Source organism: Xiphophorus maculatus, chromosome 9 (genome assembly GCF_002775205.1).
Source record: "Xiphophorus maculatus strain JP 163 A chromosome 9, X_maculatus-5.0-male, whole genome shotgun sequence".
In the NCBI taxonomy this organism is placed as follows: Eukaryota; Metazoa; Chordata; class Actinopteri; order Cyprinodontiformes; family Poeciliidae; genus Xiphophorus; species Xiphophorus maculatus.
The window spans coordinates 15,608,953-15,623,795 of NC_036451.1; the positions used below are offsets into that span (position 1 = coordinate 15,608,953).

A 14,843-nucleotide genomic window follows, 5' to 3' on the forward strand; every position below is an offset into this window, starting at 1 on the left:
CAGGATTCTCTGGTTGGATTTCATTCCCTGTATATGAGCAGCAACCTGAGTAGACAATAGATACAGATACAGTTTACTGGTTGTCATACCTTTTGCATATTTTTTTAAACTTCTCACTCATAGTGAGAGTTGCAAACTTTGAGTCTTCAGTCAGTTACAACTTCCCTCCAAAGAGTGTTGTTATTGATACAACCTGTTAGTAACTGGATATTGTGTTCACTGATGGGAAAGTGACCTGATTGGAGTTTATGATCAGCTGATAGTCAGTGTAACTGAAAATGAACCGGTTCTAATCACCGCCACAAGTCCCATTTATAATTCAGAAGGATTTAATTCATAAATACAGGAGGAAATCTATTTAACAATGATAGATGATGTTACAACTTTAATGGCTTTTTTCATGTTCTGCTCAGCTGAGAAATTAATCTGCTTTACGTTTTATTAAAAGACAAACCTTCACCTTAGTAGACTTTACATATAAAATAAGTGTATGTGAGTAAATTGATATGGCGACATTTTAATTAAATGCCAAATTTATTCTAATCTTTAATCAGTGTAAAGCTGCTTCCCCTATCAGAACAATTAATAGTGGCTACTCTGTTGAAATGCTTATATTTTTTTTCTTAAGCAGTAATTACTTTTGTTCTATAATACATCTGCATTGTGTCACCTGACTCTTGAGAATGAACGAGTGAGGAACAGCGTGTTCCAACCTTTTATAATTAGCAATTATATATTTTGTTAGTTTACAGTTTTCATTTGAGTCTTATGAGGCTCCGATCTGGCGTGCTGTGGGTTGGAGGAAGTGCAGACACAACAAAAAGCTCAAGCTGCCACCAGAGAGAGGGCAATGCTAGAGGGAATGCTTTCTCTGTGATTTTGTGCCTTTGTGCAAAGAAAAGGGAGATGAAAGTAAGAGCCTCTGAATTATGGGCGGGGTTGTATGTGAGCTGGCATTATTATTTACCTCCTTCATGGGGTCTTAGCATACAGTTGTGTGGCTGTCAGGTGCTCCTCTTCCCCCGGCTCGTCATCTGTTTGCTCTCTGCGGTCAGCCGAGCGGAGCTGCTCACGCAGGTGAATAGACGGAGAGATGCTCCTGATTATTTGTGCCGGGCTTCCTGGGCCTGGCGATTGACCAAACGCGTGTACTGTGGTTTCTTGTAGGACGCTGTCTCCCTTGTGTGGGTGGATATGCTTCTCTGTGGTGCTCAGTCACTGCATTTAAATGTCCAAAATGCACACTTCTGTCTGCTCGGTGTGTGTGTGTGTGTGTGTGTGAGTCCGTCCCCGGGGACCCCTTTAACTCAGTCAGCATCAGTTCGTGTACCTGGGGGAGCTGATGGCGGAGCGGCACGCGCCCTACCCTGCCCACCCAACACCAGAAGCTGCTAATGAGCTACTGTTGTACACTCTTATGAAATATAATTGCATTATGGTGTGTAAATAAAGCCGGGGCTTGTTGTCACAGCATATGCTCCCCGGCTGGCCAAACAGGAACAACAAGCGGGAGGCGGGTGAGGAGGAGGTGAGGGGTGAGGAGCAGAGAGAAGTGGGACGCTCAGGGGAGCAGCTGAAGCACGTTTTTCTGGAAACTCTGGAGAATTGATTAGCTTTGCTGTGAAAGATGACAGTTGATGTTTGTCTTTGTGCATTTTGATCCACACAGAGTCTGACGTAGAACATATTGCCACATTTATGTGTCTCTTAAAATATATTTAACTGTATCAAACAAAACTCAAAACTGTATTTTATGAAGAGATACTGAGCAGCATCAGTCTCAGTTTCGTAGAACAAGAAGTCAGAGAATGAAGAAAGTTCACAGTTGGTGCTTTTTTATCATACTTATTTGAAACTTGGCAACCTTCAGAGCTACACGAGGCTTTGGGGAACAAGGTGAGACACAGGGCAGCTAATTTAATAATAATCTAAATACAACAAGGCTGATTAATTAATGTCAATCTACAGAGAATCAAACAGACTTTGGACTTTATTTTACATGTTTTGATATTTAAACGGGAAAGGCATTGTAGGCTGAACATCAAAGTAACATAAGACATTCCTAACTTTATAAATGAGTCTCTGCTGACAAGGTTTCACTGACAAAATTTGCCTAAGAAAAGAAACTTCACTACACAAATTACATTGAGTAGTGCTACTGTGCTGCTAAACACTACATATTAATTACTGTCAATCACATTTTGAAACGTAGACATTTTATTTAAGTTATCATGGAGCAAATAGTTGAACAGCAAAGTAGAATCCCAGGACACGTTTTTGTTTTTTCAAATATTGTCCATTAAAGTTTATCATTATCCTGGTAATGAGTTATCACAAAGTTTGTATTATTCACCGGGTACATGATGAACAATACGTTATTTCCCGTCCATATTATTGTTTGAACAGGTTTTTCTTTTTTGCTTAATTTTTTTCACATATAGGTTTTCATATTAAGTGTCTTTTTACATGTCTAAAATGTGCAACACCTTAAATTAGACCAGCCAGTCGTCCCTCACATGCCTGAACTTCGTTTGATACACAATTGAAGGTAAGTAAACGCTTGTATGATTGTAAAACGCTAAAAAGGTTATCAGTTTGTATAAATTGTTTTAATAATTTAATCGTTTTAAGTCAAGATAATGCAATCTATGTTAAAATTGCTCTTAAGCTGTTAAAATTAAAATTTCTCAAAACAAATGTGATTGGCTTGTAAAAATGGGAAGCTGTAGTTGAATCCAACAAGTACCTGAATGCAAACTTGTCTGCTCTCCTTGAGCACTGTCAATAAAATCATGTAATTACAAATTATAATAACTCTGAATTAATTTTTTGTTTGTTTTTTTTTCAGGCAATTCGTTTGTCGTTGGAGCAGGCTTTACCGCCCGAGCCCGATGAGGAGTCAGTAGAACAAATCAGCAAACTGAGAATCCGCACGCCGAGCGGCGAGTTTCTGGAAAGGCGTTTCCTGGGCAGCTGTCAGCTCCAGGTCCTCTTTGACTTTGTGGCCTCCAAAGGATTTCCCTTCGAAGGATTCAAGATCCTCACCACCTTCCCTCGTAGAAATGTGAGCATTCTGCATATTTCCTTACCAATGTGAAATAACAGTGTGGAAACTGACACTCTTGCTCATCTTGGTACATTTACAAATTTAATTTGGAGATCATTCGCCACTATTTACTGAATATATATATATTTTTTGTTAAGCAGTTTTAAATTGCAGGAAAGAAACAAAACAGAAAGAAACCCATTATATTTAATCGAGTTTATGTGTTTCACTTTTTAGTTTTTTTATTAACCGAAACCTCAACAAGATGGCCTTTCTATTCTCATATTGTTTTGAGATTTCACCTAAATTAACACAGCATTATCATTTGATCCTTGTATTATGTCTGATTTAGCACATTCAGCTGCAGTTTGACTTAAATAATGTCGCATTTCTATCCTGCTGACCATGCTTTTCTGCAGAACAGTTTGCCGATGGACCTGGCTAACGTTGGTGTAGTACAACTTGATGATGATTTAGCTTGGTAGCAGATTTTAATGTGTTTCCGCTTAATTGTCTCTAGACAAATCTTTAGAAAACGTTCTCTTGTTTTGCAAACTTTGTGGGGAATGGGAGTCACGTTGTATAACTTTCATAGATCTAAACTTTATCTACAGCCTTAAATTTAACATGATGAAATGTGTAGAAACTGTGATGGCAGTACAACACCAAGAGAATTTTAAGTTTATTCAGGGATCCTGTTTCAAACGTTTAAAAATGTCTTTATCAGGACCCAAACTGGTTCAAAACATCCCTTCGGTACATTCATACGGTGAACATGTTTTGCTTGCTGGAAACAGCTCAGATAAAATGCCTTAGTTCTTTTGTATCCTGCAAAATAAATAAGGTCTAGGTGTTTTGGCTCATCATGAAGCCGCAGAGGGAATTTGGCATTAGCGCTAAGGCTAACTGAGGGAGTAGCATGTTAAGCTGTACATTAGACATTACCAATAGTGCAGAAACTCAAATGGTTTGTTAAATTTGATTGAAAACCGCTATTACAAAGATGCAAGTGCTTTAATCCTCCTTTATGTTGTCCACTAGAACAGAGCTACACAGCAGGTTTTGACATATGTTAAGTTATAACGATCATCTCTGCTGGAAAACTCTTCCGCTGTAATTGGCTGTTTCAGTTGGACACGAGATAAACCTCGGGCAAACAGCAGGGATTATGGTAAAGATAATCCGCTGTAATTTTCTGATGATTCAATTTTTCTATCTCTTTTTCTCTTTCTGCTTCCATCTTAGTCCTGCTGTTTTACGCCGTTGCAGTACTGCTGCACCGGTGCCTTTGTTTTCTTGTTTCTGAGCTATTAAAACGTTGAATCTGTCTCAGCGTCCTCCTGTGTCCATGCATTATTTAGTCAATATTAATTATTATCGGTCCATTGTCCCTGCAATACAATTTGACAATGTTAGGACACAGTTGTCAGCACTAACAGTAGTAGTTTCCTTGGCTCTTCTGTTGATGCCTGGCAGCAGTCAGCTAGCTGCAACCAGTCATTAGAGGGCTTGGTCGCCACGCTCCGTGGTAGCGAGCTAATGAGCGCTGCTCTAACTACCAGTTTAATTAGCCATGCTGCTAGATTTCCATTAATCAGGACAGGAGTGCATGTTGAGGGGTGGTAGTTTTTGCAAAGAGATGTGTGAGCGTAGGCTTGCCCAGGCAGAGCGCCATTGCCGTCTGCAGAGACCGTCAGGGCACAAACACCTAACACACACATTAACGCGCAGCTCACACTCCCGTTTCGTCGGCCTCGCACAATTCAACACATGCACAAATATTTTCAGGCAAACACATGCCCCGCTCACAACTTTGTCACTTAAAGGATTCACAGTTGTCTCTTTATAATCAAGAGTAAACATGTGTTTGAGACAGAGATAAAGATGTGCCTGCGTCGCAGATGAAATTCCAGCAAAAACAGGATGGCAGGATTAGAGGAGAGCGGGGGGTGGGAGAGGAGTCGGAAGAGAATGGTGATTGCAGAGCTGGTGAGGGAAGAGAACAGAAAGGACAAACGCTTGAACAAAGAAAAGATTTAATCAGAGAAACAGTCTGAAAGACAAAAGGATAGAGAAGACAAGTGGCGGCGATATTAAAAAGTAGAAAACGGGAGATAATTCCAGGAAACCGAAAGGCAAGCAGCCGAGTGTTAGTGCCAGTAGGAGGCTGCGAACACAGGCCCCCGTCTAATCCGGCAGCTCTGTGTTGTAATTAAATGAGAGGGAGCATAGAAAGCTCCCATCCCGTCCAGACGCTCTCACTGTTGCTCTGCCAGGCTCAGAGGATAGAGGATAGAGCACTATTGCATTTGTAAGACCGCACAACTGTTGAAACCTTCTTTAAGTTTTCCGTCGCTCTTTGTGCTGCTTCACTATTTCTGTCTTTTCAGCTCATTTAGCTTTACAGAATCCAACTTTAGAAAATTAGTTGGAGCTGAATTATGATGGTGTTCTCCAGGATAAAAAGCTCACTTTAGTTTTGCTTATGTATATATCTAGTTGCAGACCTTGTTTCAGCTTGAATTTTAATGACTTGAATGTTTAAAAATGTCTGATTTACGCTTCTGCAACCTTCCTTCTCCCTTAGCCAGTGTCTATTAGTCTCCACATTTTGGACTCAGTGTCTTCGTCAACATTTGGTATCAGAGGCTTATCTCTTCAGCACTACAGCAGGCCTTACACTGGCATCATTTGTACCAGGCTTAGCCGTGCTCAGGGAACTAACCCTTCCTCCATTTCTATGACTGTCAGCGGGTTTGACGAAGAGCGGGGGGGGGTGAACGGCTCAGTGTTTCAGTTTTCAGCTCTTCATTCAAGAATTTCCCCTCCTTTGATACTTCTCAACGAGAAAAAAAGGTCTTCTTCCTTCAGCATGTGGCAAAAATGTTTAGGCTGCCATTAAAACGGTTTTCAGTGGGCGCTTCCTGTGCGGCCGCTCACACAAACCCAAACAATGTCAAACAAATGTATTGGGTTTTCTCCAACATGATACTGTAATGCATGTCACCTCCTCGTAATACTCCATCCAGCGCTGGACTCCTATGTAAAACGAGAGATGGAAAAAAATAAACGGTGACAAAGAAAGACGCTGTTGTCTGTGCTGAAATAGGTTTTACATCTGCTACAAAACCGCGTTTTGTTTTTCTTGTTATCTGAAGGTGTCCTGGGACGACACGTGGGAGGTTAAGCAGCCTTTACTTTTAATAGTTTGTTGTTTTTTGGGGGGGGGTTTCTAACAGTCTTTCCATCTTATATCAACACCAGCACTAGCATAATTCAGTGTTGCTTTTTCTGAACATAAAGACGGATTTTGGTCTTAAAATTGCTTTTCACTCAACATTTCGTTTTGTTTATTGTTGCTTTGCTGAAAGATTTTTGGCAGTTTAGCACACTGTTACTGTTATCAGAGGAATCTGCGATAGGAGGAAGTTTATTCTGGATTAGAAGCCAGTAGATGGCGTTTTGTAAAGATTTGTGGATTTTAGATTTAGAGACACACCAACCAGTTGGCCAGAGATGGGACAATTTTCCTCAAAAATCTGATTAACTGAAGTTTTTCTTCACCATTTATTAAACACGTCAAAACTTAAGAGCTCCCACTGTTTTTGTTCTATAAATGCTTCCAGGACCATGGGAAACGTTTGGGTTCAATAAGTCATTTTAAAGTTCGGGACATATACTTTGATGGAGAAAAGAAGATTACCTACTTATTTATGTAATATTCAAAGTTACCACCTCTTTTAAAGAAACGGCAACACATTTTTTATGTGATAATGTTGTAAAGAAAAAAACATCTGAATTGTTCAATATTCCAAATCAGTCGGTCATACCTCATTAAAAATAAACAGAAGAAACCTTTGTAGGATTCTCTACCACTAAATTATAAGTAGTCTATTTACATCTAACACAAAGTCAGAGTTGAAAGCACAAACTTTATAGAGATTAAATGTTATGTAGCAGATGGTGTGGCTCATATTGCTCTGTGTTGTGAAGACTATGACATCTGAATGTGCTTATGCGACTTCCCAAATCACTTAATTTTATCGCAATATTTTGTGGTATTTATTGAGTTAATGACAAAAGTTGCAATGAAAAGGAGAAACGGGATTTTTTTTCTGGGAATCTCTTGGTGAACAGCAGCTAAATCAGGTGCATCACAGCTGAAGAGCATCAAAACTAAAACAGCAGAACAGATTCATCGTGTCTCCAGTGATCCTCTAAACTCTCTGTAAATCATCATATACAGTAAAGAATGCAATGTTGCCCACATTTCCAACTAAAAAAGACCAGATTTGTGTGAAAATATATCTGAAAATGTCTGCCGTTTTAAAGACAAATAGTTATTGGGGCTTGAATGAGTAGACAACAGATTTTGCCTTGATTGTTCAGTTATATTTTTGAACAGAAACATTGCGAAGAAAAATCACTTGATCAGCGCAGGTTATTTTAAAATATCTTTAAACATTTGCAAAGAGAAAATTAAGCACTGAACTCTGCGTTTTCAGCTTTTATTGTTTTTTTCCTCATCCCTTTAAACTTCCCCCAAACTTAGCTTCTTAGAAACACTTCTTATTCACCTTTAAGTTGATTATTTAAGAACAAGCTGCCTTCTCCTCGCTCCTCTTTCTTTCTCTCCTCCTTTTTTCTAGTTTTTTTTTTTTTCTTTAAATCTTCAGTCCTCCCCCAGTCAAGTCTTTTTCCTCCGTCCTTTGAAGTGCCGTATTCTTTTCTGTTGTGCTCTGTTCACGCCCCAGCACTACATGCTGTCAACGCTCCTGGCAGCAGATAATGATCTCCCACTGCTTTTGTAATTGGCCAAATAAACACTTGACAACACTAGTTTAAAACAGACAAGTTATTTGGTTTTAATTAACATAGCAGGGCCTGTAATGGCTTCATTAAAAATGCGTTATTTCAGCTGCACGTCTGATTGCGCTGGAAACGGACATCTTGAGGGCCCTGTGTTTATTTTGCCTTTCTTCTCTTTCACAGCGGAGCGTTGCTCGGTGTCGCCTCCTCTCTTATCGGCCTGATTTATTCATTTCTTTCCAGTGACGTACAATCGTGCTGTTTATTTTAAAACTCACATTAATAGCTAATTATGCGGTTTTAACTGTGTTGAGACACCCTGTTCCTGTGCTGGTAAATACAGAGATTTTATTTATTTATTTATTTTTTCTTAAATAAGTGAGACAAGAGAGAGAAAATTAAAGATTGTGGAAAAGCCCCCATCTGTTTTCTTGTTTGGATCCAATTTTTAAGTGAGGCTTTGTAATGCAAGGTATCACATTTATCTCTCTTATTATCTCTTTAAAATTGATCTCAAGTTTAAAAACAAAAAGTTAATTTAGCTCTTATTCTGTTGATTTATGGGATTTTTCTCCTCGTTGTTAATTAGCTCCAGATGTTATTCTTCTAATTGTTAGATGAGAAGCTCAAAATTCAGAAGTCATATTTTCAGCCCTCCTCTAATTCCACTTATTGATTTCACTGTCAGATTTAAAAGTCATATTGACTCGAGGTTAGATGTTATTTCTGTCCTGTTTTGTATGACTGCATGTGTTTATGAATGCATGTGTGGCTGCATAGGCAGGAGAAGAGAGAATATGGCTTAGGCAGAGCAGAGGAAAAACAACAGCTTTGTTTGTTGACAGATGCCTCCATGCTTATGGTCTGTTAATTGGATAACAATGTAAACAATCACCGATGGCGCCCGTCTCCTGTGTCAGTGTGGCATGTTGTTTCCCTGCTTCCCTTTTTCAGAGTCAGATGCTGCTCTCCCTCCCTGGTACACTCTCAGGCACAAACCCTTTCCACCCAATTTTACTCTCAGAACACACGCGCACAAACCCCGTGCCGATTCTGCACACACACCTGCTCCACCACAAAGCCTCATTTACTCCTACCTGATGCTGTGGTGTCACAACAGCCTGTCGGGTTCATTAGCATGGCAGCCATTTGTGACGCGCCGCTCCTGAGGTGGGAAAAGGAACACAGCGGTCCTGTTCGCCGTTTTTCCTCCTCCCACCTTTGGAGGCTCACGCACGCAGCCTTCTCTCCACAGCGCCAGAACCCTGCTGGGGAGTCAAGAGTCTAAATGACACATTGAAATGAGGACGAGGCGATGAAAACACGATCCCAACTTCCACACGGAGTGACATTTTCAAACACCTGTGGGAGATGGAGAGTTTATCTCACGCTGATATATCCTGCCAACCTTCCCCGTTGTCTCTTGGCCTCTTTCTATTTTCTCACCCTTTCACAGCCTAAAGTGGGTCAGCACTGTAGGAAAGGAGAACATAAATGACAGGTGGCAAACTAATATAACAGTCGACTACATAAAAAAGAACATATGTTTTTCTCCTGAATGTTAAATAATCAATTGAACATCTTGCTATTAGATGTGTCGTTAACTTATTTTCTATAATTCATAATAGTGCTTAGAAATTAATTCATAATTGTGGAAAAAAGGGTCTATAGGAGTATTAAATGTAACTTATTACAAAAGTCCTTGTGTAATATCATGCACTTTAAAGCTAAAACTATATTTAGCAGGTGTTTAGTCTAAATTTTTTGGTTAATCCTACATATCAAAAAACAAACTGCAGTTAATAAATGTTACACAGGTGAGCCCAAAATTATTCACACCCCCGGCAGATTTAGGTTTAAAGTAATTTTTTAATGGTACCAACATGTTTCTTCTCACTGTAAATAATATTTCTTAAGCGGTTCAGGTAGAATCCTGGCTTGAATCTGATAGAGATCAGATCAAAGATCACAATGACAAACGAGGAGAATTTTTTTTTTTACCCATTTGGGGACTACTAACGTTTATCAGCCGTTCATTCTAAATGTTTAACCCAGTCAATAAATTTGATCTATTTTATGATTTGAAAAGTTATATTCAGTTCTCCATATTCAGCAGATTTATAAGTAATATTTCCTCATTTAGTTTTAAATAAATGCTTGGATCATACTGTTTGAACTCATTTTAAAATTTTTACCATTATTTTTATTAAAGATTATAATAGAGTAATTACCACATACCATCCCAAGCCTTTTTAGACACATTTTTAACCCAGAAATTCTCCCTAACTGTGACTGAGCCACAACTCTAACATTAATAATAAAGATCTGTGTAATTAGCCTGTGGCCGGTGAGAATAAGTAGAGTTGTGGCTCAGTTCACGGTCACTGCTCATATTTCTCTGCCTACGACTGTCTGTGTGAAGACTGTGACTTTACTTGTTGGGGGTGTGACCTTTACGGCACTCGGCTTGCCCTCTGACCTTTCTACAGCAGGTACAGGGAACCGGCTAATTATCCCGCTGCGAGGTTAGGAAAGGATTCCTAATCAGACGGAGCTGATGCAGCAGTGATCAGATAAGCCCCGGACACATCTCGGTGTCACACCACCTCGCCCGCTCGGCCCAGGTGTTAGATTGGCCCAATGTAACACTAAACCTCCAGTGATTAGCTCACATAAGCTAAGAGGCCCACAGGGGTGGCTGATGTCAGGGAGAGTCGGGTTGTCCTGTTTGGTAAAAAACAGCTCGGAGCCCCTTTATGTGAGCTAACCTGATCAGTGGCGCTGTGGGTGGTACAGCGTTATTCCTTTCTACAGAATTGCTTTTATGAGGAGCATTCAGCGCCGCTAAATGTTTCTCTCCTTTACACCATTAGCAATGCTTCTCTTTGACCTTTTCCACTGCTTAAATTAGTCCTTATTAGTCGTTTAAAAACACATTGGTTAATTCTCTCTCTCTCACTCGCCTCTCTTGGCCTGTAATCTTCATCAGTTTGTTCTGGATCGGAGCTCTTTTAAGAAAACAAACCAAAACGTTCTCTCAGGGTAACTGGAGTTTCACTGCTCACATTTCTGCTTAAACGTTTTTTTTTTTTGCAAACATTATGTTAGAATAATACACACACACACACATAAAACTACAGCTGCACTGTTCTCCAGTATAAATCCCAGCAGATCTCTGACCAGTCAGTCACAGAAGGATTTAATGGCAGTGAATTGGCTGAAGCAGTTCTGACTTAATAAGGATAAATCTGAAGAGGCTTCTGACACGTTTTAGATATGGTGGGAAAACAGATTTGCAGTCAACATTTAGTTATGTTACAACTTCTAATTCTAATGTGTTTTGTTAGGATTTATATGTGGTGCCTATGAAAAGCAAGAGTTTTCACTCCCCCCCCCTCCCAATTAGAAATTATGAACATTTTGTTGTGCATTCATATTTAGCCAAGTCCTCTTCCGGTTTATCACATCTTAAGTAGGGGTGTGTGATTTGAACTTAGAATATAGATGGACTCCAATAATTGGTTTGAAGACTGCTGAGGTCAAGTGGTTGTACTAGATTGTATTTTGGGCTGTCAGAGTAGAGGAGGCTTGGTAAAAAAAAAAGTTTACTTCAATTCAAAGTTTTGGGGTTTTTTTTGCACAACCGTAACATCTTATTGTTGTGAAATGTGGGAATGTTCCGTTGGTATGAATAACTTTGCAAGCCTTTTGCGACTTTTATGGTCCAGCTTTCAGGGCAAACTGGTTAGGACTTGTTCTAGTTTAAAAAGTAAACACTCTAGGCACTGAGAGAGAGTATTATTCTGCACACGCTCTAAAAAGTATATTTTGGGCTGTAGTTCATGTTAATCTCACTTAATTCTTTTGGTTTAGTGATGACAACTTACTTATTTATGTTGAATTATCTCAAAAGCTACACATTTTTAACTTAAAGAAACTTTTTACATTGATTTTCTAAAAAAAAAAAAAAAAAAGTGTTCCTGCGTTCATATTTTACATTTGACGTCATGACTCAAGCTTCATCAGGACAGATCCTGTACCAACCAGGTTCTGTAGTGGCGCAGCGTTAGCGTGCAACCCACATAAGGACGCCTTAGACCTCGACACGGCTGTCACAGGTTCTCTTCCCGGCCTGATGTCCGTTGCCTCATGGTACTCTCTCTTTCGTTACCCACTTTCCTGTCTAATTATTCTCAAATAAAGGTCGCCTGAGCAAAAAAAACTTTTTAAAAAAAAGGTCCTTTATTAGTTTACTTGTTTATTTGAAGCAAACTAAATGATTTGAGTAATACTGACTTAAATTTGTCAAGTTAAACCAACTTAATAAATTATGTTGGATAAACTTAACTGAATTACTTGTTACCATGTGAAGCAATTCAATTAAGATGGTTCGACTATTATTTTTTCAGTGTAGATGAGTATATTTATATTTAAAATGCATTGTAAGTGTAGCACATTCATTTTGTACTTTTATTTACATTTGCAAGAATTGTGTTTGGCAACACTTTATTTGAAGGAGTGTGAATAAGACTGACATGACACTGTCATAAACGACATAACATCTGCTATGAACATGAAGGAGTCTTTATGAAAGTCTATGACTGTCATAAAGTGTCACTCGGTAAATAATGACACTTTTAATGCAAAGTTGGTTTAAAAGTTGCATTAAAAGACCATTAAAAGTGCCAACTTTGCATTAAAGTGTCATTATTTACCAAACAATGCAAATTTTGCACTTTTAATGGACTTTTAACGCTACTTTTAAACCAACTTTGCATTGAAAGTGTCATTATTTACCGAATGACACTTCATGACAACATTCATAAAGACTTCCTCGTGTTCAGAACCACTTCTTTGTTATATTTATGACAGTGTCATGTCAGTCTTATGAACAACCCCTTCAAATAAAGCGTTACCTTGTGTTTTAATTGTGTTGAAGTAATGTTGCTTATTTTGACCAGCATTGAAATGAACCACTGGCTTGTTCCAGGACTTTTAATCTGAGACGGCCCAATGTTCCCCACACCTGTTTCTCCTCAGATCACCCAGTTGGATCCCGGGTCAACTCTGCTGGAGGCCAAGTTGTTTCCTCAGGAGACGCTCTTCCTGGAGGCTAAGGAATAGGAGCGGACCCTCTGAATGCTGAGAGAACCCGCTCACTGACTAATGAACTGGCTGGACGCACACTAGTCGCAGAGCGTGGCCCCCTCCTCCTCACAGTCTGGGCTGACCATTCAAACACACATATGCTACCATCTCTCAGACTACCATACACTGGCATGCACATCCAGTGACACACACACGCACACACACGCAAACACACACGTTCAAATAAGCTGTTCTGCCCACGGCCTGTTTTGTGGTACATGGAAGTCTGGTGTTGCACAGAGAAGAAAGGACAATGTCACAAGCACACAGCCAAATTTTCACCTTCCCCGAATCTCTGTCCATCTTCCTCAATTGTTCACACACCTGACAACTTCACAACTCCAAACTGCTGTGTTATGGTTCTCTCTCACAACACAAAGAACAATAACAGTGCTGAGAGACTAAGTAGACAAATCTTTGTCACAGAAAAAAAAGAGAATAAATAAAAATTAAGGACTTCTTCCCCTGTTTCCTCATTTGACACACCAAGGCCGCTTTTTTTTTTAGGTTTTTGTGTTTGAAATACAACTGAAATGCTAAGATTGTAATAAAATGAATATCACAACTAGATGTTGCCCTCTGAAGGTTGGGGTGCCTCATCTCCACCTGTATTTTACCCCATTAGCCTTTGCCTAACTCCATGTTTTGGCCTCTGCAGGGACGGGACTCGATGGCTCTCTCTGCTTCCTCGGGTTTTAACATGCACTGCTCCACACGCCAGGTTGATTCAGTTTTATTTTTTTTTCTCCTTAGTTTTAATTTTTTCTGACATTTTTCAGTTTGATGCTGTATTAGTTTTAGTTTGATATACATTATATAAAATCTATGAATACAAACACCCGTTTGTCCTGCCCAGAAATCTGTTTAAACCTGTCAGACACACTTCCACCTATCATTTTACTTAACGTTTTCAGGAAGACATTCATATATTTATCCTGATAATTCAAGTGGGAATGAGGGATGTTTTGTACACCTGTGATAGACATGAATGTCATTAATTTAGTCTTTTCATTATCTTTTGAGCCGTTTTGCTTTCAGACACAACTTCAACTTCTTTAAGACAATAATTGGGCTCACAAATAGAATTGATGGTTTATTTTCTCGAATGCACATAATATACATACTGTAGATCTTCTAATAAATGCATTGTTAGGGCACCAAAACAAAAATGGTCACACACTGTAATATTGCCTTTCACTTTGATTATAGCACATATTTGCTGTGGCATAATCCCAAAGTTGTGGTGTTGACTTAAAAGTTTTAAGTAGAAAACAAACCAATTAAATAAATACACAAACTCTCACATTTCCACAAAAACTCAGAATTATGCCGTTTGTGAAAAGAGAATGAACAACCTAAAATTTAACCAAATATTGCTGGATATATTTGAGGCTGAATGTCTGCTTTTACCCTTGTGGATTACAGAAACTTAATCGCAAATTCAAACTAGTGTACTCAATTTTTTTGTTGAAAAGCTACTTGCGTCAATTCACCCTGGAAAAAACCAAAATATTTTCAACGCATAAAAAACAAACGAATGGCATTTGAGTCGTGGAGAACTTCAAAATTCACCTGGAATAGTAACAAGGTTCACATTCCCAGGAACGTTTTAGTTTCTATAAGATGACACAACTTCCTGGATATTTTTTTATGTTGATCTTGTTAATGTTGATGATAGTTATCTGGGTCAGAGAACCATCATGCCATCTCTTTCTGGAAAGAGTAAACTTGTAATCATAGTCATTCGTATTTTTTACAATTATTTTTCTGCTTTAGTTTGCGCCAAAGTTTGAATATGCAAGACCACAACTACATGCAGACCTTTTGTTTACCTCTCTTA

General features: G+C 39.0%; 1 protein-coding gene across 1 annotated transcript in view; it reads left to right on the forward strand.

The window, feature by feature from the left end:
• The window catches only part of faf1 (Fas associated factor 1), a 71,950-nt gene extending 57,667 nt beyond the window's left edge, over positions 1 to 14,283 (forward strand). Inside the window, exons 18-19 of the mRNA XM_005806360.3 lie at positions 2,849 to 3,064; positions 12,896 to 14,283. Of these exons, the coding sequence (XP_005806417.1) occupies positions 2,849 to 3,064; positions 12,896 to 12,979 (300 nt within the window). The 3' untranslated portion in view covers positions 12,980 to 14,283. The remainder of the gene's footprint in view (positions 1 to 2,848; positions 3,065 to 12,895) is intronic.
• Positions 14,284 to 14,843: the final 560 nt, after the last annotated feature.